We start from the raw sequence: 21,182 nt of genomic DNA on the forward strand, positions 1-21,182 counted from the left end.
GTTCTAGTTTGTTTATTTCTATGTTGGCCTGAGTGACTCCCAATCAGAGGCAACGAGTGTCAGCTGTGGCTGGTTGTCTCTGATTGGGAGCCATATTTAAACTGTCGGTTTTCCCTTAGTGGGTGTGGGATCTTGTTCCAGGTGGTTGTGTTTAGACTTAGGACGTCACGGTATCGTTTGTTGTTTTGTTATTCGTGTGTGCACTTTAATTAAATAAAGTATGTTCGCTCAACACGCTGCGCCTTGGTCTACTCGATACAACGATCGTGACAGGGTGGCTATTTGAAGAATCTCAAATATAAAATATATTTTGATTTGTTTAACACTTTTTTGGTTACTACATGTTTCATATGTGTTATTTCATAGTTTTGATGTCTTCACAATATTCTACAATGTAGAAAATAGTTTTAAAAAATTAAGAAAAACCCTTGAATGAGTAGGTGTGTCCAAACTTTTGACTGGTACTGTATATATATATATTTTTTGCAATGCACAAAAAATATCATCCTGTGACCCACCTGGACCCCTGCCGGACCCACAAGTGTGTCCCGACTCCCGACCCACAGTTTGGGAACCACAGGGCTAGGAACTAACTGTCCTCTGTCATGAACACTGAACTTTACATAATACATTTTCATCAACGACTTGTTCCCACCCTTTCTGTACCCAAGGAAACTTGAAAGAGAAGGATCGGTCTCTGGTCAAGTTCTGCTTGCAGCATGGGAGCAGAATATGGCTGCATATAAAAACAGGAGTTTGATACACATAATAAATAGAGCCAGTGTATTCTTCAAGAACGGCAGCTACCGAAATAGAATTGCATTTACCTCTCTGAAACCTGTTCAGTGTCAGAGGCGAACAGTCTCCAGCATCGGCGAAAGGAACACGAACTTGACACCGCACTTGAGCTCACATCTCGCTGGATGGTCATACAAGGAGTTATATGAATTGTCTGTAAAAGACCCAGAAACATTTTGGGGATCAATTGCTAAAGAGAAGCTTACATGGAGTAAACCATTCGATCAAGTGAGCGACTGCGAAATTACTAGTGGAAAAATCAATTGGTTTCTTGGTGGACAATTGAACGTTTCTGGTAAGAATTGCCATCCCCTATTATTATTAGTAGGATTATTGGCTACACTATAAATATTTCCTACCCCATTGCATAACAGCATTTACTCAGCATCCTACATAGTCTGGAAGTGCGTGCTCAAACCTAATTCTCTTCTAGGATTAACCCTCCCGTTGTCCTAGGGTCAAAATGACCCGTCACTGTGTTCAACCAACTTTATTTAATTTTTATATTTTGGGGATCATTTGTGAGAAGGAGGCAGTGAGACTTTAAAGAAAGTATCACTGCCTCCTTCTCACAAATGATCCAAAAAATATAAAAATTAAATAAAGTTGGTTCAACACAGTGGCGGGTCATTTTGACCCTAGGACAACGGGAGGGTTAAGTTGATATTGTTTATGTTCGTGTGGATCTTGGTCAGGTTTGCTAACTATGTTCAATGTACATTATGCTTACTGGACAGCCCCTCAAATACTGGACAGTAAGTTACATTATTTCATCCATTCATCCATTTGATTGGCAGTGAATTGTTTGGATGTGCATGTTGCCAAGCATCCTGACAGAGTCGCCCTGGTCTGGGAGAGGGATGAACCTGGGACGGAGGTAAAGGTCACCTATAGGTAAGTTCATGCCTATGCAAGGACCTTCAGCAGGGTGGGGGACTTGGCAATCTTTCTATTATAACATAATGCTTATCTTGGAAAGCTTGCGATATGATATAGATAAGAGTTATCTGAATGAACTTATCCACATCATTCAGCAGAGGAGCTGAAATCTCGACTGAACTGTGCAATAGAGTAGGAGGTGTAACATAAAAATACTTCACATTCCACACTGAACCAGAAACGTTTGCCTACAGATGTAGGATCTTAATTTGATGCCAGTTTGCTACAGCATGAAAATAATCCTGCAGCAACAGGAAATGTGAATTATTAACCTCAAAAACACTACAAGTTTAAAATGTCCTGCATTGCAGGAAAATTATCCTGCAACAGGATAATGAAATTAAGATCCTACATCTGTATCTTGTAAAGACATCATCTTGTCATCTTTCAAATATCCATGTTAGGTTCTGTTTTCTTAGTTTATACTGTACTGTAACGGGTAGGAGGAAACATGGCAGAGGTTCAGCAGTAATATCTAAATATTTACAATATTCCAAATAGTTCTCTAGAGATGCACAGTGACATTTTCATCTGTGCCATAAAATAACTGGATAAGAACCATGTTCTGGATCTGAATTAATATATTGTTATCTTTAATGTTGTACGGTACATAAAGAGCATGACATTTAACCTTTATTGATACAGGGAATACCAATTGATACCAGGTTCTCTTTTTCAATGGTGTCCTGTTTTACAACAATCAACAAATCATGAAGGCTTTAATACTCCCATTCCACTTTGCATTATGAATGAGACACCATATGTACTTTATTGTTGATGACATTAAATCATAAGGAAGTGCTGTTGAAATTGCAACATTATTGTTGGTTGGGTGTCAGTTATTGTGTAATGCAGCAGTGAGATTTCAAAATACCAAATGGCAAGAAAATGAGGACTTTCTGCTATAACGACTAAAGCTGCTTCCTGGATCAGAATGTGAACAGGAAGTGGTGGGCTGTCAAACTGAATGTTCACTAGACATAAAACTGAAAGTGAACTGGAAGGTCATTTCAGTGCACCCGAAAATTATTAATTTAGAGTTCTCCATTGTTCAGTTGTAAATAGTTCACACATGCCAGTGAATGGCAGTGCCTCAAAGAAGCCACAAAGTCACTAATATACATCTTCCTATATGGCTTGCAAGGAGTAGGGATTCAAAGTAGTTCTCAAAGACCCTCATCTTACAACAAAATACTTATTTCGGGTCTCCCCATAAGATAACCCTTTTAAGTTCCAGGTAGAACCCTTTTGGGCTCCAGGTAGAACCCTTTTGGGTTCCATGTAGAACCCTCTGTGGAAAGGGTTATACATAGAACCCAAAAGGGTTCTACCTGGAACCAAATAGGTTCTACCTGGAACCAAAAGGTGTTCTTCAAAGGCTTCTCATATGGGGACAGCTGAAGATTTTTTTAGGTTCTAGATAGCACCTTTTTTTCTAAGGGTGTACACTTCAGATAGTGTTTAACGGAATCAATACAGAATACATACTTTTACTAACTTACATACGCAACAACAGTTGAGGTAACTGCTGCTCCAAGTAATAACTTGTGTCTAAACTTTATACAACTGTTCTACAGGGAGCTACTTGAGACTACCTGCCGCCTAGCCAACACCCTGAAGAGCCATGGGGTCAACAAAGGTGACCGGGTGGCCATCTATATGCCAGTGTCGCCCATCGCTGTGGCTGCCATGCTTGCGTGCGCTCGTATCGGTGCTGTGCACACGGTAGTGTTTGCTGGGTTCAGCTCAGAGGCCCTGGCTGGGAGGATTCAGGATGGTGAGTGATACTGGGCCTGGACTCATGTTTGACTGTGATTAACTCTTTCGAAATGTTAGGTTACGATCTCATGGTCCAGTTGGTAACCCAAGAATGCATTTCAAGGACGTTTGTGTTTTGTATACAGATGCTCCCTTTATAGCCCAAACATGACATTTGAATGGTTGACTGAACACAAGGGAAATAAGGGCATTTCAATTGTGCATGCATGCAGCCATTCAAGTGAAAATGAAAAATGAGAGATTTGCTAGGCTGTTATCTGTAATCATACAAAGCTGACAAAATACTTAAGATTTGCACCTTTAAATAAAGCTAAATCATAGAGTTGACAGGGATTTCAGCTTTTCTATTCAAAGGCACAGGATAAATGTCTGATAGTTAAACAGGATATAGCTACAATGGCCATGACCCATAAAATGGCTTAGACTGAATGGCTGCCAAGTTCTCAACACTCCCAAGTGAGTCATTATGCATAGAGCAATATCAGATTTTTTAAAATTGAACATGCTCTTGGCCGTTGTTTCTAGGATACACCAGTCATCAAGTCTCTTCCCCTTTTTTCCAACTTAACTCCAGTGAGAAACTGACCTGTTTTAGTCAAACGCTCCTAACATCATGAGACTAGACAAGGGTTGTTTAATTTCAAGCTCCATTTTGGGGTCAGACAGAAACCAGGCCAATTAAGAACGATCAAACAAAAGGCCAGCAGTTTAGGACACAGACTGAAGGATGAGACAGAAAACTAGGAGCAACATGCCATCTCAAACCTTTATAACATGTACAGTACAGTACTGAGTGTACAAAACATTAGGAACACCTGCTCTTTCCATGACATAGACTGACCAGGTGAATCCAGGTGAAAGCTATGATCTGTTATTGACGTCACTTTTTAAATCCACTTCATGAAGGGGAGGAGACAGGTTAAATACGGATTTTTAAGCCTTGAGACAATTGAGACATGGATTGTGTATGTGTGCACCGGTTTGAGTGTGTCAAGAACTGCAACACTGGTGGGTTTTTTACTCTCAGCAGTTTCCTGTGCGTATCAAGAATGGTCCACCACCTAAAGGACATCCAGCCAACTTGACACAACTGTGGTAAGCATTGGAGTCAACATGGGCCAGCATCCCTGTGGAACGCTTGTAGAGTCCATGTCCCGACGAATTGAGGCTGTTCAGAGGGCAAAAGGGGGTGCAACTCAATATTAGGAAGGTGTTCCTAATGTTTTGTACACTCAGTGTATACCTCAAACAGAACCAACAGATAGCAATTAGGCCTATTGACTTCTTGCATTTTCTCAAAGTACTTCATATTCTCAATTGGACTGTATGGTGATGTGTCCGCATGGTCTCAGATCTCTCAGACTGTATTCCCCATCTCCCTGCAGCCCAGTGTAAAGCTGTGATCACGTGTAACCAAGGTGTGAGGGGAGGTCGGTTCATAGACCTGAAACCTACAGTAGATGCTGCAGTGAAGAACTGCCCCACTGTCCAACATGTGTTTGTGGCCCAGAGGACCACTAACCCAACTCCCATGGGCAAACTAGACATCCCATTGGAGGAGGTAATACTTGTTCTTCATACTTTTTATTGTGCCGTGGAGGAGGTAATACTGAGTCTGAGTAGCGGGACAAGCCAGTAGCAGTCCTGTAACGGGATCAGTTTGCATTGCAGCTAAGCTCCGCTCACAGATGAAGTGGTGAACTGAAAGATCCATTATGTTATGTTATCTGTCATGTTAATATTTGTTATGAAAGATATATTTATTTGTCTGTCATTTCATCTGCCATTGTCACTGACGAGATTAAACACCTTGCGTTGTTTTGTTTTTAAGAACAACCTGTACCATTGAACAAAGTACATAGACCGACCTACTATGAGAGAAGCATGATGACATAGCACATATTTAATTTGAAGCAAATGAAGTGTAATTCCACTGCATTTAGCTGCATTTAGTAATTCCACTGCAAGAAACATCCATATCACCAAACCATATCTCCAGTCTCCAACTCTTTTCCTCTCTGTCTCAGGCGATGGCCAATGAGTCTACAGAGTGTGCTCCAGAGCCTATGGGCAGTGAGGAGATGCTTTTTATGCTCCACACATCAGGCAGTACAGGCAAGCCCAAGGGCATTGTCCACACACAGGCTGGCTATCTGCTCTATGCTGCACTGACTCACCAGGTACGTCTTCAGTTAACCCCTCTACGGAATACTGCTTACTTTAGAGAAGCAAACGCAGGTATGGTGCCTTTCTTAAAATGGTGATGTGGCAGAAAATATGCATTTGTTTAGCTGATAAATAGAACAAACTATAAAAGGAGGAGGAAGGCCCAATTACTGTGTTGTCTGAGACTGTTTTGATGATGGCTACAGACAGGGCAGTCTGAACAATATAAATGATCTGCCACATGGTTTGGCATAGCTTAGATCTGAACAATGAATTTAGTGTTCCCCTTTTGTGAGAGAAGCCCCATTCCATATTCTGGGTAAAAATTAGCCCCCTTGACTGACAAATAAAAACATCTGTTTTCTCCCAGCTTTTTGATGCGGATGAGCATGTTGTGCTTGGTGGGATTGACAGACACAAAGCTTACATGATGTTGGTGATAATAATAGAATGAAAACACAGCTATGAATCTGCACGAGATGTGCTGCTAATTTCTAAGTAGCTTACCAGCTCAGACCCAAACAGACGTTGGCAATTGCTCGCACTGTCTCTTTTTGGCATGTTGGTTGTTTGGATTCAAATAACAGACAAAGCTGCTTTATCTCTGTATCCCCCTGGAACAGACAGGGCCTCTTGGGACCATGCCAAAGAGAGACCTGATGTTGTTGCCAGGCTTTTGAGCATTTCTGCTTAGAGAACTATAAATGTGGCAGACATGTTGTGTGGGAAAGCCTGTAGAAGGGGAACATCAACATAGGAGATCTAAATATATATATATACAGTACCAGTCAAAAGTTTGGACACACCTACTCATTCCAGGTTTATTTATTTATTTTTACTATTTTCTACATTGTAGAATAAGAGTGAAGACATCAAAACTATCAAATAACACATATGGAATCATGTAGTACCCAGAAAAGTGTTAAACAAATCAAAATATATTATATATTTGAGATTCTTCAAATAACCACCCTTTGCCTTGATGACAGCTTTGCACACTCTTGTCATTCTCTCAACCAGCTTCATGTGGTAGTCACCTGGAATGCATTTCAATTAACAGGTGTGCCTTAATTTGAGGAATGCGTTTGAGCCAATCAGTTGTGTTGTGACAAGGTAAGGGGGGTATACAGAAGATAGCCCTATTTGGTAAAAGACCAAATCCATATTATGGCAAGAACAGCTCAAATAAGCAAAGAGAAACGACAGTCCATCATTACTTTAACACATGAAGGTCAGTCAATACGGAAAATTCCAAGAACTTTGAAAGTTTCTGCAAGTGCAGTCGCAAAAACCATCAAGCACTATGATGAAACTGGCTCTCATGAGAACCACCACAGGAATGGAAGACCCAGAGTTACCTCTGCTGCAAATGATACGTTTATTAGAGTTAACCGCACCTCAGATTGCAGCCTAAATAAATGCTTCACAGAGTTCAAGTCAAAGATACATCTCAACATCAACTGTTCAGAGGGGACTGTGTGAACGAGGCCTTCATGGTCGAATTTCTGCAAAGAAACCACTACTAAAGGACACAAATAAGAAGAAGAGACCTGCTTGGGCCAAGAAACATGAGCAGTGGACATTAGACCAGTGGAAATCTGTCCTTTGGTCTGGAGTCCAAATTTTAGATTTTTGGTTCCAACTGCCGTGGCTTTGTGAGATTCGGTGTGGGTGAACGGATGATCTCCGTATTTGTATTTCCCACCGTAAAGCATGGAGGAGGAGGTGTTATGGTGTCGGGGTGCTTTGCTGGTGACACTGTCTGTGATTTATTTAGAATTCAAGGCACACTTAACCAGCATGGCTACCACAGTATTCTGCAGCGATATGCCATCCCATCTGGTTTGGGCTTAGTGGGACTATCATTTGTTTTTCAACAGGACAATGAACCAACACACCTCTAGGCTGTGTAAGGGCCATTTGACCAAGAAGGAGAGTGATGGAGTGCTGCATCAGATGACCTGGCCTCCACAATCCCCCGACCTCAACCCAATTGAGATGGTTTGGGATGAGTCGGACGGCAGAGTGAAGGCAAAGCAGCCAACAAGTGCTCAGCATATGTGGGAACTCCTTCAAGACTTTTAGAAAAGCATTCCAGGTGAAGCTGGTTGAGAGAATGCCAACAGTGTGCAAAGCTGTCGTCAAGGCAAAGGGTGGCTAATTGAAGAATCTCAAATATAAAATATATTTTGATTTGTTGAACAATATTTTGGTTACTACATTATTCCATATGTGTTATTTCATAGTTTTGATGTCTTCACTATTATTCTACAATGTAGAAAATAGTAAAAATAAAGAAAAACCCTTGAATGAGTAGGTGTGTCCAGACTTTTGACTGGTACTGTATGTATATATCTGTATACCTTAGTCAGAATTTCGCAATCTTGTAATCTTGATGATTTCATTGTCTGGAAAAGTACAGCATTGCTCAATGGACCTTGTCTCTAACCTAATACGTTACTCAGAATTTCACACTCTTGTAATTTTGATAATTTCATTGTCCGGAAAAGTACAGCATTGCTCAATGGACCTTGTCTCTAACCTTACATGTTCCTGTTCTTGCAGTATGTCTTCGACTACCATCCAGGTGATGTGTTTGGCTGTGTGGCAGACATCGGCTGGGTGACTGGTCATAGCTATGTGGTGTATGGTCCTCTGTGTAATGGTGCCACCACTGTCCTCTTTGAGAGCACTCCTGTGTACCCAGACCCTGGTGAGCTATAACAGTACAAGTACAAGGGGTGTGAGGTGAAGAATAAAGGTTACAGGTTCAAAACCACACCCTAACAATATCTGATTGACACAATCATCCATTCAAGCAGACCACCATAGTCCCTGTGCCCAAGAACACTAAGATAACCTGCCTAACTGACTACCGACCCGTAGCACTCACGTCTGTAGCCATGAAGTGCTTTGAAAGGCTGGTCATGGCTCACATCAACACCATTATCCCAGAAACCCTAGACCCACTCCAATTTGCATACCGCCCCAACAGATCCACAGATGATGCAATCTCTATTGCACTCCACACTGCCTTTTCCCACCTGGACAAGAGGAACACCTACATGAGAATGCTATTCATTGACTACAGCTCAGCGTTCAACACCATAGTGCCCTCAAAGCTCATCACTAAGCTAAGGACCCTGGGACTAAACACCTCCCTCTGCAACTGAATCCTGGACTTCCTGATTGGCCGCCCCCAGGTGGTAAGGGTAGGTAACAACACATCTGCCACGCTGATCCTCAACACGGGGTCCCCTCAGGAGTGTGTGCTCAGTCCCCTCCTATACTCCCTGTTCACCCATGAGTGCATGGCCAGGCACGACTCCAACACTATCATTACGTTTTCCGACGACACAACAGTGGTAGGCCTGATCACAGACAACGATGAGAAAGCCTATAGGGAGGAGGTCAGAGATCTGGCCGTGTGGTGCCAGGATAACAACCTCTCCCTCAACGTGATCAAGACAAAGGAGATGATTGTGGACTACAGAAAAAAAAGAGGACTGAGCACGCCTCCATTCTCATCGACGGGGCTGTAGTGGAACAGGTTGAGAGCTTCAAGTTCCTTGGTGTCCACATCACCAACAAACTATCATGGTCCAAACACACCAAGACAGTCGTGAACAGGGCATGACAAAGCCTATTCCCCCTCAGGAGACTGAAAAGACTTGGCATGGGTCCTCAGATCCTCAAAAAGTTATACAGCTGCACCATCGAGAGCATCCTGACTGGTTGCATCACCGCCTGGTATGGCAACTGCTCGGCCTCCGACCGCAAGGCACTACAGAGGGTAGTGCGTACGGCCCAGTACATCACTGGGGCCAAGCTTCCTGCCATCCAGGACCTCTATACCAGGCGGTGTCAGAGGAAGGCCCTAAAAATGGTCAAAGACTCCAGCCACCCTAGTCATAGACTGTTCTCTCTGCTACTGCACAGCAGAACAGCTAATCATGGCTACCGGAACTATTTGCATTGCCCCCCCACCTCACCCAACCCCACCCCATCCCCCTCTTTTACACTGCTGCTACTCTGTTTATTATTTATGCATAGTCACTTTAACTCTACCCACATGTACGTTACCTCAATTACCTCGACTAACCGGTGCCCCCGCTCATTGACTCTGTACCGGTACCCCCTATATATAGCCTCCCTACTGTTATTTTATTTTACTGCAGCTCTTTAATTATTTGCTATTTTTTACTTAACACTTTTTAAAAAACTGCATCATTGGTTAAGGGCTTGTAAGTAAGCATTTCACTGTAATGTTTACACCTGTTGTGTTCGGCGCATGTGGCAAATACAATTTGATTTGATTTGATTTGACTATTAACCATTAAGATGTGTCTACAGCTGTTACATTGAGACAGAGGATACTTTGGCAGGAGACTTTGACAACAAACATCAAAGTTCTTGCTTTCTTTTTCTGGTGCTTTTTACTTATTTGTCCTCATTACAAGAGGTCATAGAGTTAAACAGGTCGTATCCACAGAGAGAGAGCCAGGTGACTTGTTACCAGCTGGGTGGATGTCACAGCTTTCAGCAGTATTGGAATACTTATGCCCTGGGCTAGGGGCAATAAGGGTCAAAGTACGGGATATTTCAAGCTAATTGTGTAATACAAAAATCATTACTGTTTGTGTTTAGTTAGAAGTTATATATTATATAGGCATGTATTATGATGTTGAGAAAGGGAAGTTCTGTTGCTATGTGTGCTATAACTAATGTATAACTACTACCGTAATACACAATGTATGACACAGGGATAACTTTTAAATGTAGTGTTTGGGACAACAAGAACACCTTAGAAATATGAATAAAGTGGATCACTGTAGTTGTAACTGGCTTCGCTGGCATTTCTCCAGTGTTGAGTGACTCATTAACAGTCTTGATGACACTTTTGTTCTTTGTTTACTACCTTGGCTTGTCGACTGAAGGAGTGCTTCAAAGTGTTATCAGTTAATTGTTAAGGTTTCCTGTAAGCTTTGTAGTGATATGACATTGGCCGATGCCCTCTATAGCCTTGGCATAATAGGACATTTCCCGTTCTTGTTTTTGTGTTCCTATTTAGTGGGTTATGGAAACAGAAATGATCTATTTTGCTGATGTGTGTGTATTGCTTTACCATGATGACTATGTGTCTTTGTCCCCTCAGGGCGATACTGGGAGACGGTGCAGCGACTGGGCATTAACCAGTTCTACGGTGCTCCCACTGCCATCAGGCTGCTGCTGAAATATGAGGAGAGTTGGGTAAAAAAGTATGACAGGTCCTCCCTCAAGACCCTCGGCTCTGGTGAGAGACTAGATGAGTGCCCCCTGCACCATCATTTGCCAATGAGCGCACAGTTGATTCTACCAGATAAATTAAATAACGGATCAACTGTTCTGTATATAATTGAGTTGCATAGTTGCCAATTCAAATTCAAAGTGAATGACTGCGTATTATGGAAACTTGACTTGATTCCAGTGATTCCTGTCAGTGTTACAATGACATTAATAAACAATTAGTCTCAGAGTTCTCTGGTATCGCTATCAGCATCACATTCATAGGCCAAAATGATTGTTAATCAAATCAGCAGTTGAAAGCATTTTATATCTTTATTATAATTGTCTTATTACTGAAATACCCTATCAGTAAAAAGGTAGTCCATTATCTAAATAATACAGAATTGATATGCCTAGAGTACATTTTACAATTTTTAAACTAGCACTGAGTGTGCCCAGAGCTGGGTGTACCTGTATTGAGCGTTATCTGTCTTCTTGCAGTGGGGGAGCCTATCAATCACGAGGCATGGGAGTGGTTCTACAACGTGGTGGGAGATGGAAGATGCCCTCTAGTGGATACATGGTGGCAGACAGGTAACCTCAGGGCGGCTGAATGTCTTGGCTGAATGTCTTGGCCAAGGTTGTCTGATGTGGTAAATGCTTAAACTTGAATGGCCTTAGCTTAATGGTGCATTATAAAATCTATTTTAAAGAGTCTTCACATTTTTTTATTGCACTACCATGTAGGACATCGTAATACAGTACATTACATGACATGCCACAAGGGCTTATCAAAGGCATATAAAATCAGGTCAAGTTAGGTTTGTAAGATGGAGGAGACAATCATGACTTGAAAAATCATACATAATCAAGCTTATTTTCTGCATTAAATGAATGCTAACACCTGTGCTATTATGTTGCATGCTGGTGGAGGAGAAAGCTCTGCCTCCAAGGCGCTTCTTGATTTGTTATGGTGGTTTCTGTGCTGATCTAGACAATAAGTCTGTCTGATACTCTGTTTATTGGTGGCTTAACCATAATTTGCGATTAGCACAAGGAACATCTGCACTGAAAAGGAATTAAAATAATCACCCCCAACACACTTACCCCCTTCTCCCCGACTCCCCCAACCCCCAGCGGGAGAAGGCTTTCCAGTGAGGGTCTGGCAGAAGTGAAGTGGGGAGGGTCATGACCTAATTCCTCGAAAATCACTTTCTGGGTTTTCTCCATGTGCTAAGTCTTTTGAGGGGGGCTGGAGAGTGGGGTTCTTCCAAAGGCTTAGTAGGAAAATGAAGTGTAATTTTATTTTATTAAGGTGATTATCACTTATTACTCATTTGCCATAGCCACAGGGGTTCTGCTCTCACCCCTCTTCCCCATCAGCAAAACATAGACAATCTGTACTGCAGCCAGACTTAGGTCAAATACAGTACATATCAACTACTCTCCAGTACGTCAGCTGCACATCCCTTTAACCCTGCTTATTGCACTTCTCCATGCATCTCCTGTCTCTCTCTCTCTGTCCCCAGAGACAGGAGGTGTGTGTATCGCTCCAAGGCCAGCTGAAGAGGGTGCTGAAATTGTGCCGGCCATGGCCATGAGGCCCTTCTTCGGCATTCAGCCTGTTCTCATGGAGGAGAAGGTAAATTCACTGATATAAAAGCGTATTTGTTCCATGTTCATCATTAAGGCACAATCTTAAATGTTTTCCCTTCCATTGTTGTGAATCAAGTCCTGGTGAAATGTAGTCAGTGGTACGACCTCATTCGCCTCTGACGGCATTCTGGGACTTTGGACTCTTGTTCTTCAGAAGCCATAAAAAGTATAACCGGACCATGTCCAACTGCTCCAAGGAAAACCCACTCTTCCCCTCCTCAACTGACTGTGTGATCTCGCTCTCCGTGGCCGATGTGAGCAAAAAGTTTAAAACAGGTTAACAATCACAAGGCCGCCAGGTGGAATACAAGGGTGCATTCTCAAAGCATGCACAGACCAGCTGACAAGTGTCTTCACAGCCATTTTCAATCTCTTTGTCCCAGTCTGTAATCCCAACATGTTTCAAGCTGACCACCATTGTCCCTGTTACCAAGAGCTCCAAGGTAAACTGTCTAAATGACTATCGCCCTGTAGCATTAACATCTGTAATTATGAAGTGCTTTGAAAGGCTGGTCATGATACACATCAACACCATCATCCCAGACACCCTGGACCCACTCCAGTTTGCATACCGCCCCAACAGATCCATAGATGACGCAATCTCAATTGCACTTCACACTGCCCTTTCTGAAAAGATTTGGTATGGGCCCTCGGATCCTCCAAAAGTTCTACAGCTGCACCATCGAGAGCATCTTGACTGTCTGCATCACCGCTTGGTATGGCAAATGCACCGCCCTTGACCGCAAAGCGCTACAGAGGGTGGTAGGGACAGCCCAGTACATCACCTTGGCCGAGCTCCATGCCAACCAGGACCTCTATACCATGCAGTGTCAGAGGAAGCCCCGAAAAATTGCCAAAGACTCCAGACTATTCACTCTGCTACCGCTTCTACCCCCAAGCCATAAGACTGCAAAATAGCCAGACTTCTAAATAGTAAATTAATGTTACCCGAACTATCTTCACTGACTCAATCTTGCACTGACCCTACGCACACTCACTAGACTATATATACACACCATATACACAGTCACACACACTACCTTGACACTCCCACACAAAACTCCCACACATTCACATACACTACATACGCACACACACACATATACCGACACAACACAAACACACATACACATTACACACACACACTCACACACTTTTACACTCATCATTTGCTGCTGATGCTCTGTTCTTTATTTGACTCTTATTATTATGATCTATCATGATGCCTAGTCACTTTACCCTGCCTTCATGTACATATCTACCTCATACCTCGTACCTCTGCACATTGATCTGGTACTGGTACTCCCTGTATATAGCTGCACATTGATCTGGTACTGGTACTCCCTGTATATAGCTCCACATTGATCTGGTACTGGTACTCCCTGTATATAGCTCCACATTGATCTGGTACTGGTACTCCCTGTATATAGCTCCACATTGATCTGGTACTGGTACTCCCTGTTTATAGCTCCACATTGATCTGGTACTGGTACTCCCTGTATATAGCTCCACATTGATCTGGTACTGGTACTCCCTGTATATAGCTCCACATTGATCTGGTACTGTTACTCCCTGTATATAGCTCCATTCTAGTGCATTTTATTTTATTCCTCTTGTGTTACTATTTTATTTGTATTATTATTTTTAAACTCTGCATTGTTGGGAAGGGCTCGTAAGCAAGCATTTCACGGTAAGGTCTACACCAGTTGTATTTGGCGCATGTGACAAATAACATTTGATTTTGATTTGATTTGAACTGGTCTTTTATAGCACTAAGTACTGTACGTTAGACGCTAATTGTGGGACAGTGAAATGATAAAGAGGAAGTGTGTATTTGGGGATCTCTCTGTAGCTGTTGTTGCTTGAACCGACATGACCCTGTGGTAGATGGGTCACACCCGTCTTATCGCCTTTCACATTGCAATTAAAACTAGCCTGCATATGCTTCCCTTTCCTTGATTAACATATTTACAGGGCTTTGTTGGAGTGGTAACGTGACCTCGAAACTTAATTTCTCCTCTCCGCGTCTTTTACTAGTAATTTCAGTAAACAGTAAATCTACACCCAAGTACTGTATAACATGCATGCACTGAATTTCTATGTATTGTTGTTACCTATGTGTATTACTGTAGAGGTTGATCTTTATAAACAGACAAATTCTTATTTGTTGTGACATACTTGCTGCATGATTTTTTTACATGCACTTTTAATGTTTGTGTTTACATTCTATACTGATTAGTTTTATTAATTCAAATGTTTTAATGTGAGAGAACCTAATAAGTTATTTAAATGTTTTATTCATTTTCCTTTTATCTCCAACAGGGGAAGCCTATATCAGGAAATGATGTCAGTGGAGCCCTTTGTATCAGCCAGCCATGGCCTGGAATGGCCAGGACCATCTTTGGGGACCATGAGAGATTTGTGGATGCATACTTCAAAGCATATCCTGGTGAGTTGGCCTAATTCCGTGTCCCTGTGAGCTCCTCTCTATAGAAAATAGGTTATTTTATTTCATAGTGAAATCAATATGAGAATGGTAGATAGTAATCTACATATTGATGAGTGGCAAAGAGGAGGTGAGGGCCCTGGTGGAGTGGTGCTAGGAAAATAACCTCTCCCTCAACGTCAACAAAAAGAAGGAGATGCTCGTGGACTTCAGGAGACAGTTGTAAATGAGAACTTGTTCTCAACTGGCCTACCTGGTTAAATAAAGGTGAAATAAATAAATAAAATAAAAAAGACAGCAGAGAGAGCATGCCCCCATCCACATCGACGGGGCCGCAGTGGAGAGGGTGAAAAGCTTCAAGTTCCTCGGCGTGCACATCATTGACAACCTGAAATGGTCCATTTCACACAGACAGTGTGGTGAAGAAGGCACAACAGCTCCTCTTCAACCTCAGGAGGCTGAAGAAATTCGGCTTGGCCCCTAAGACCCTCACAAACTTCTACAGATGCACCATTGAGAGCATCCTGTCGGGCTGTATCACCGCCTGGTACGGCAATTGCACCGTCTGCAACCGCAGGGCTCTCCAGAGGGTGGTGCGGTCAGCCCAACGCATCACCAAATGAAACACTGCCTGCCCTCCAGGACATCTACAGCACCCAGTGTCACAGGAAGGCCAAGAAGATCATCAAGAACCTCAGCCAACCGAGCCACGACCTGTTCACCCAGCTACCATCTAAAATGCGGAGACAGTACAGGTGCATCAAAGCTGGGACCAAGAGACTGAAAAACAGCTTCTATCTCCAGGCCATCAGACTGTTAAATAGTCACCACTAGCCGACCTCCACCCAGTACCCTGCCCTGAACCTTAGTCACTGTTACTAGCCAGCTACCACCCAGTACTCTACCCTGCACCTTAGAGACTGCTGCCCTATGTACACAGTCATTGAACACCAGTCCCTTTAATAATGTTAGCATACTGTTTTACCCACTTCATATGTATATACTTTATTTTAGTTGAGACTCATCTACCTATATAACTACTGCTGTACACACCTTTTCTATTCATATGTTGTCCAATCTGTCTATATACACAATAATACACTGAATGTATAAAACAGTATGAACACCTGCTCTTTCCATGACATAGACTGACCAGGTGAATCCAGGTGAAAGCTATGATCCCTTATTGATGTCACTTGTTAAATCCACTTCAATCAGTGTAGATGAAGGGGAGGAGACAGGTTAAAGGAAGGTGTTCTTAATGTTTTGTACGCTCAGTGTATACAGCATATACTGTTAATTTATATTTTGGACTCATTGCACATTCTGCTGTTTCTTAATTTATTTTGTATTTTTTGTGTGTATATTGTTTTGTATTACTGCACTGTTGGAGCTAGAAACATAAGCATTTCTCTGAACCTGCGATAACATCTGCAAATATGTATACACGACCAATCAAATTTGATTTGGATTTGATTTGAGGTAGCAGGGCTAAAAAATAAACCAGTATATTTGTCTAACATGTCAAACAATGTTGACAATGTTAAGATAACGATTACTGAGAGACATTAGGTCACTGTTTATTACCCAAGGGTGAGCTTTGGAGTTGATTCTATTCCAGGTCATTACTTCACTGGGGATGGAGCATATCGGTCTAAAGAAGGCTACTATCAGATAACTGGGCGTATGGATGATGTTATCAACATTAGTGGCCACCGATTGGGTACTGCTGAAATCGAGGATGCCCTGGTAAGAACTAACACACTTAGCCTATTTGTTACATGAATGGCAGCTGTATGTTCGGTTGACTCACTAATAAATTCAATATCATGATTATGTGAAAGAGTCACTGTACCGTTGTTGTCAATGGGGATTTCTTGTACATTTCTTGAATGGTTGTCTTCTAGGATGAACATCCAGCAGTTCCTGAGACGGCTGTGATCGGTATTTCCCATGATCTCAAAGGAGAGGGTAAGAGTACAAATATAGACATACAGTGTAAAACCTCTCTATCATCACACATTAACACAGACAACACACATTTGTTACAGTATGTATGTGAATCAGGTATTTCTTGAGCTTTGAAATGGCTTCTAAACTGTTGAATAACAGTACAAGGCCACCAGGAAATGGAAAGCTTCTTAGCTTTGAGTCAACTCTCTCCTTGAATCTAGTCACTGTTACCCTTTAGTGGAATAGGCACTAGCTTTCAGCTGTGCCAATACTAGTGTAATATACCCAAAACTATAGGGGCTAAAACGAACAGTCTCTCAGTATGATTTGTTACTGAGGTTAATGATGAACCCTGAGAAAATCCATAGTTTGTTCTTGGTAAACTCTTGACACTCAGCACCACCTTGTGGCTTTAAAGGGGAATAACAAGGAATATGTGGTCTTCATGAGATTCAACCAACCCACATACAAACCAAAAGAAGATCAATATTGCTGAAATTACATATGTATATATCTATGTACACTGAAATTACATATGTGTACATCTATATGACTATCAAGTGCATTGAAGTTTATTTACAACTTGTAATTCATAGTTATTGGCACATTCTATCAAACCTTTGTTCCATGTTTTCCTTCCCTTGTACAACAGTTCCCTTTGCCTTTGTGGTTTTGAAAGAAGACCCTTCCCTGAACCATACAGCAGTCATTAAAGAGCTGTGTGGCCTGGTGGCCACTAAGATAGCAAAGTATGCTGTCCCTGACCAATTTCTGGTGAGGATATTTACGCTGTTTGTGGTTACTGAACTGTGCATTCCTGTTAACCAAGGCAGTATATAACACTGCTGTTGTTGAAGATCCTAGTATATGGAAATTGAATTAGTTTTTAACTTGTAATAGATGGTTTCTTTCATCTATCTGTCGTTCATCCTCTTTCAGGTAGTGAAGAGACTTCCCAAGACACGCTCTGGGAAGATAATGAGGAGAATCCTGCGGAAGGTGGCTATGGAGCAGACAGAAGACCTGGGCGATGTGTCCACTCTGGATGACCCATCTGTTGTCGCAGAGATCATCAAGGCCCATGCTCAGTACAAGAGCCTGACATCTCAGAATAAATAATGAAGTAGGCTTTATCACTGCTAAGATGTTGTGTTGGCAACTTGGCACTGGTCACTTGAGTTACAGCTCACTTCACTCACTCCATTCTGAATGTTATACTGTGCAGATATGCTGAGTTAGTTTTATGACCACAGTCCTTCAGTTGTTCACTATGTATGGTTCCTTTATATAAGACACAAGACACTCAAGATTTGACAGTCTGTGTACACAGTACACCACGTTCTTTCCCGTAAGAAGAATTATCGTAAGGTTAATGAGAGATGAAGATGATCAAATGCACAGTATTTTTTTTACTTTGTTTTTTAATAAGAGCCACCGAACACGCCGATTGGCACGTGTGTTTTTCTGTTGCTCATTAGAAAAAACGAGATTTCAGTCTTGGAGGTATGTTTCCTGACTGTTATTCACCTCATGTTAGTGGGCAAATGGACACCTTCAAATCAAAACACAACCTTCATTTATTTACCCGTTGTGGCACACCGATGTTCCAAACTCCGTTTTAGAAGAGACTTACTTTATGAACAAAATTATCCTATTTACACTTTGTAGTCAATTTTGACGCTACAATAACTGTTTCTGACTCAAATAGATGCCACAAATGCAGTTTTCAAAGGGATTCGTTGCTTTTTAAAGGCAGACGTCTTTAAAGCTGCAATATGTAAGCCTGAGAAGCGGTAGATCTGTTCTATGTGTGTTATTTCTATGCTTGGGGAAGTTTCGTTTTTGGGTCTTTTAACTTTCAGTTTTGTACACCAGCTTCAAACAGCTGAAAACACAATATTTTTGTTTATGAAAAATATATTTCACAGGGGTTTAGATGGTAAAATGACTCTACACTATACCTGCTTGTTTTATCACATCAACTGAAATTAGGCGAACAACTAGAATTTTAGCAACCAGGAAATGGCAGTGCGATTTCTGCATAGTACATGTTTAAAGTCATGAGGTGTAATGTAAATAAGATTTCACCTGTCATTCACTAAATGTGCAATTTGATACTTGAAAAGGTGCTGTAATGAATAATGAATTATTCCTTCAGAATAATGGTGTTTTATATATTTTATCGATATAAATGTCCCATTTTAACTAATTTTAAGAAATAAAAAGAAATTGTTCACTTGATTGAAAAATGTACTTGAGAATGAACCATTTTTTCCATATTCAATCTTTATAATATACATGCCATATTGAAATTATATCAGAATTAATTGAGTTTATGTTGTAAATTCTTACAAAAAATAAAGCAACTAACACAAATGAGCACTGTTTATTGCCTTGTCAACTGCTGTTGCATATTTATTGCATATATATGGCATAATATATCGAATAACTATTTTGTATTTTTGCAGTCCTTATTAGTGATTATATTAATCGACATAAACAAGCCTTTTTGTTGAGCAATTCCATGATATTTAATGTTTTACAGTTAAACATATGCAGAGGAGGAAACGACTTCTCCCCAAAAACAAAACAAAAACAACTCCAGTCCTTGCTGGTAAAAATAAATATCTACAATCTGCATGCCAACCATTTGATCTTCTTATTTAGTTATGAACAGTGTGGAGCGAATTTTAGAGCAGATGGTGTAAACAAACTGTAGCATACCTGTGTTTTATTTCAATCAATGCACACATTTTGCCTAGCGACGGGCGCTGTTGAGTTTTGGCCCCAGAGAAAATGTGACCATTTGCACAATCATCATAAAATATAAGGTGGTGTTTTTTGTCTCTTACACTAATGTTATACTATGCTATTATATTCGGTTCTATTTACAATACTATTATTATGTGATCTTGTAGACATCGATTCAGCTTTTATCTAACTTTATTAAACGACCACTATTCGCCAGAGTATCCTGTTCTCTAAATCTTCTACATCAGCATTGCTTGCTGTTTGGGGTTTTAGGCTGGGTTTCTGTATAAGCACTTTGTGACATCTGCTGATGTAAAAAGGGCTTTATAAATACATTTGATTGATTGACTCTACGAGTAGAGCAGACTGCTTAAGTAGAGAAACCCCGCAAATGCGCAGAAGCAGAGAGGAAGAGGCCAAGCGAGAGGGATAACTGGGCAGAGATACTTTTGAGGAGATGGAAACTCAATTGGAATCGTATTAACGCCCATTGTGTGCGTTGCCCATGCCTCGTCAATGGACCGCGCGGTATATTCTGGGCGATTCTGGGACAAGGAGCGCGCTCCTTCAAGGTGTAAATGGGAGTCAATTGGGCGCTAGCTCAAAAACTCAACATTAGCATGAATTTTGTCAACAAGAAGTACAACATTACAAATCATTTCCTAGATGTGAAATAATGAATAAGTTATCTGTAATATCGTATAGATTTGGAATCGTGACATGATGTACTTTCGAGGAAAATAGCCAGGTTTCTCGACTCATACACTGACTTTGAGGCGGGATTGCGTGACGATTATTTTAGCAACCCTGTGACGCCACATGACAACGTGAACGCAATTGGTCGATGTTCTGCTGGGCGAGGCATTGTAAGTTCCTCAATTCATTGCCCAATGTGATTCCTATCTCCTCATTTCTCCAATATCTCTGAACTGGGTAACTGGACCCAACATCTTCTTCTCCAGCAGGTGGCGTTTCTTGTGCTCATCAAGCGAGGAGTTTTTGTATATAGGTCAATGAGAGTGTCGAATTTGGTTAACCAAAAAATGTAATGGATTATTTGCTACGTGTGGCTTATTTGATCAAACATACGTTTCGTAATGCTTAGGTTGTTGTGAGTGTACTGATATAAGTAGGACACGTGACATCACGGCAATCTTTGAGAAAAAAACACTTTATATCGGAGTTGAGCCTGTTGTGCACACGGGTATAGCCCTCTCATTGGCTAGAATGGTCCCACCTGATATTCCCTCATCCCGGTGCCTTCCATATTTTTATTTTATTTTTACATTTTTTTTTCATTGTTAGAGCGGCCACTAAAGTATCTGGTCAATATAATGGATAGGCATCGTGAGGAAAGGTCCAGTTAATCAGTGGAACTTGGTCCGGCTTTAAAATTACTCTTGAAAGTTGTAATAGTATAATGCACAAG

The 21,182-nt window shown here is 41.4% G+C and overlaps 1 protein-coding gene across 1 annotated transcript; it reads left to right on the forward strand.

Annotated features, from left to right (window-relative positions):
• Positions 1 to 658: 658 nt before the first annotated feature.
• Positions 659 to 19,381, forward strand: acss1 (acyl-CoA synthetase short chain family member 1). Its single transcript, XM_084153497.1, has 14 exons — positions 659 to 1,093; positions 1,596 to 1,692; positions 3,315 to 3,514; positions 4,902 to 5,077; positions 5,544 to 5,696; positions 8,248 to 8,395; positions 10,838 to 10,975; positions 11,449 to 11,541; positions 12,477 to 12,589; positions 14,926 to 15,052; positions 16,671 to 16,798; positions 16,957 to 17,020; positions 17,655 to 17,776; positions 17,942 to 19,381. Exons 1-14 carry the CDS (start codon positions 733 to 735, stop codon positions 18,119 to 18,121), a joined length of 2,100 nt encoding a protein of 699 aa, XP_084009623.1. The 5' UTR covers positions 659 to 732; the 3' UTR covers positions 18,122 to 19,381.
• The last annotated feature ends 1,801 nt before the right edge of the window (positions 19,382 to 21,182 follow it).

This window comes from Coregonus lavaretus (genome assembly GCF_964263955.1).
Source record: "Coregonus lavaretus genome assembly, chromosome: 36".
NCBI lineage: Eukaryota > Metazoa > Chordata > Actinopteri > Salmoniformes > Salmonidae > Coregonus > Coregonus lavaretus.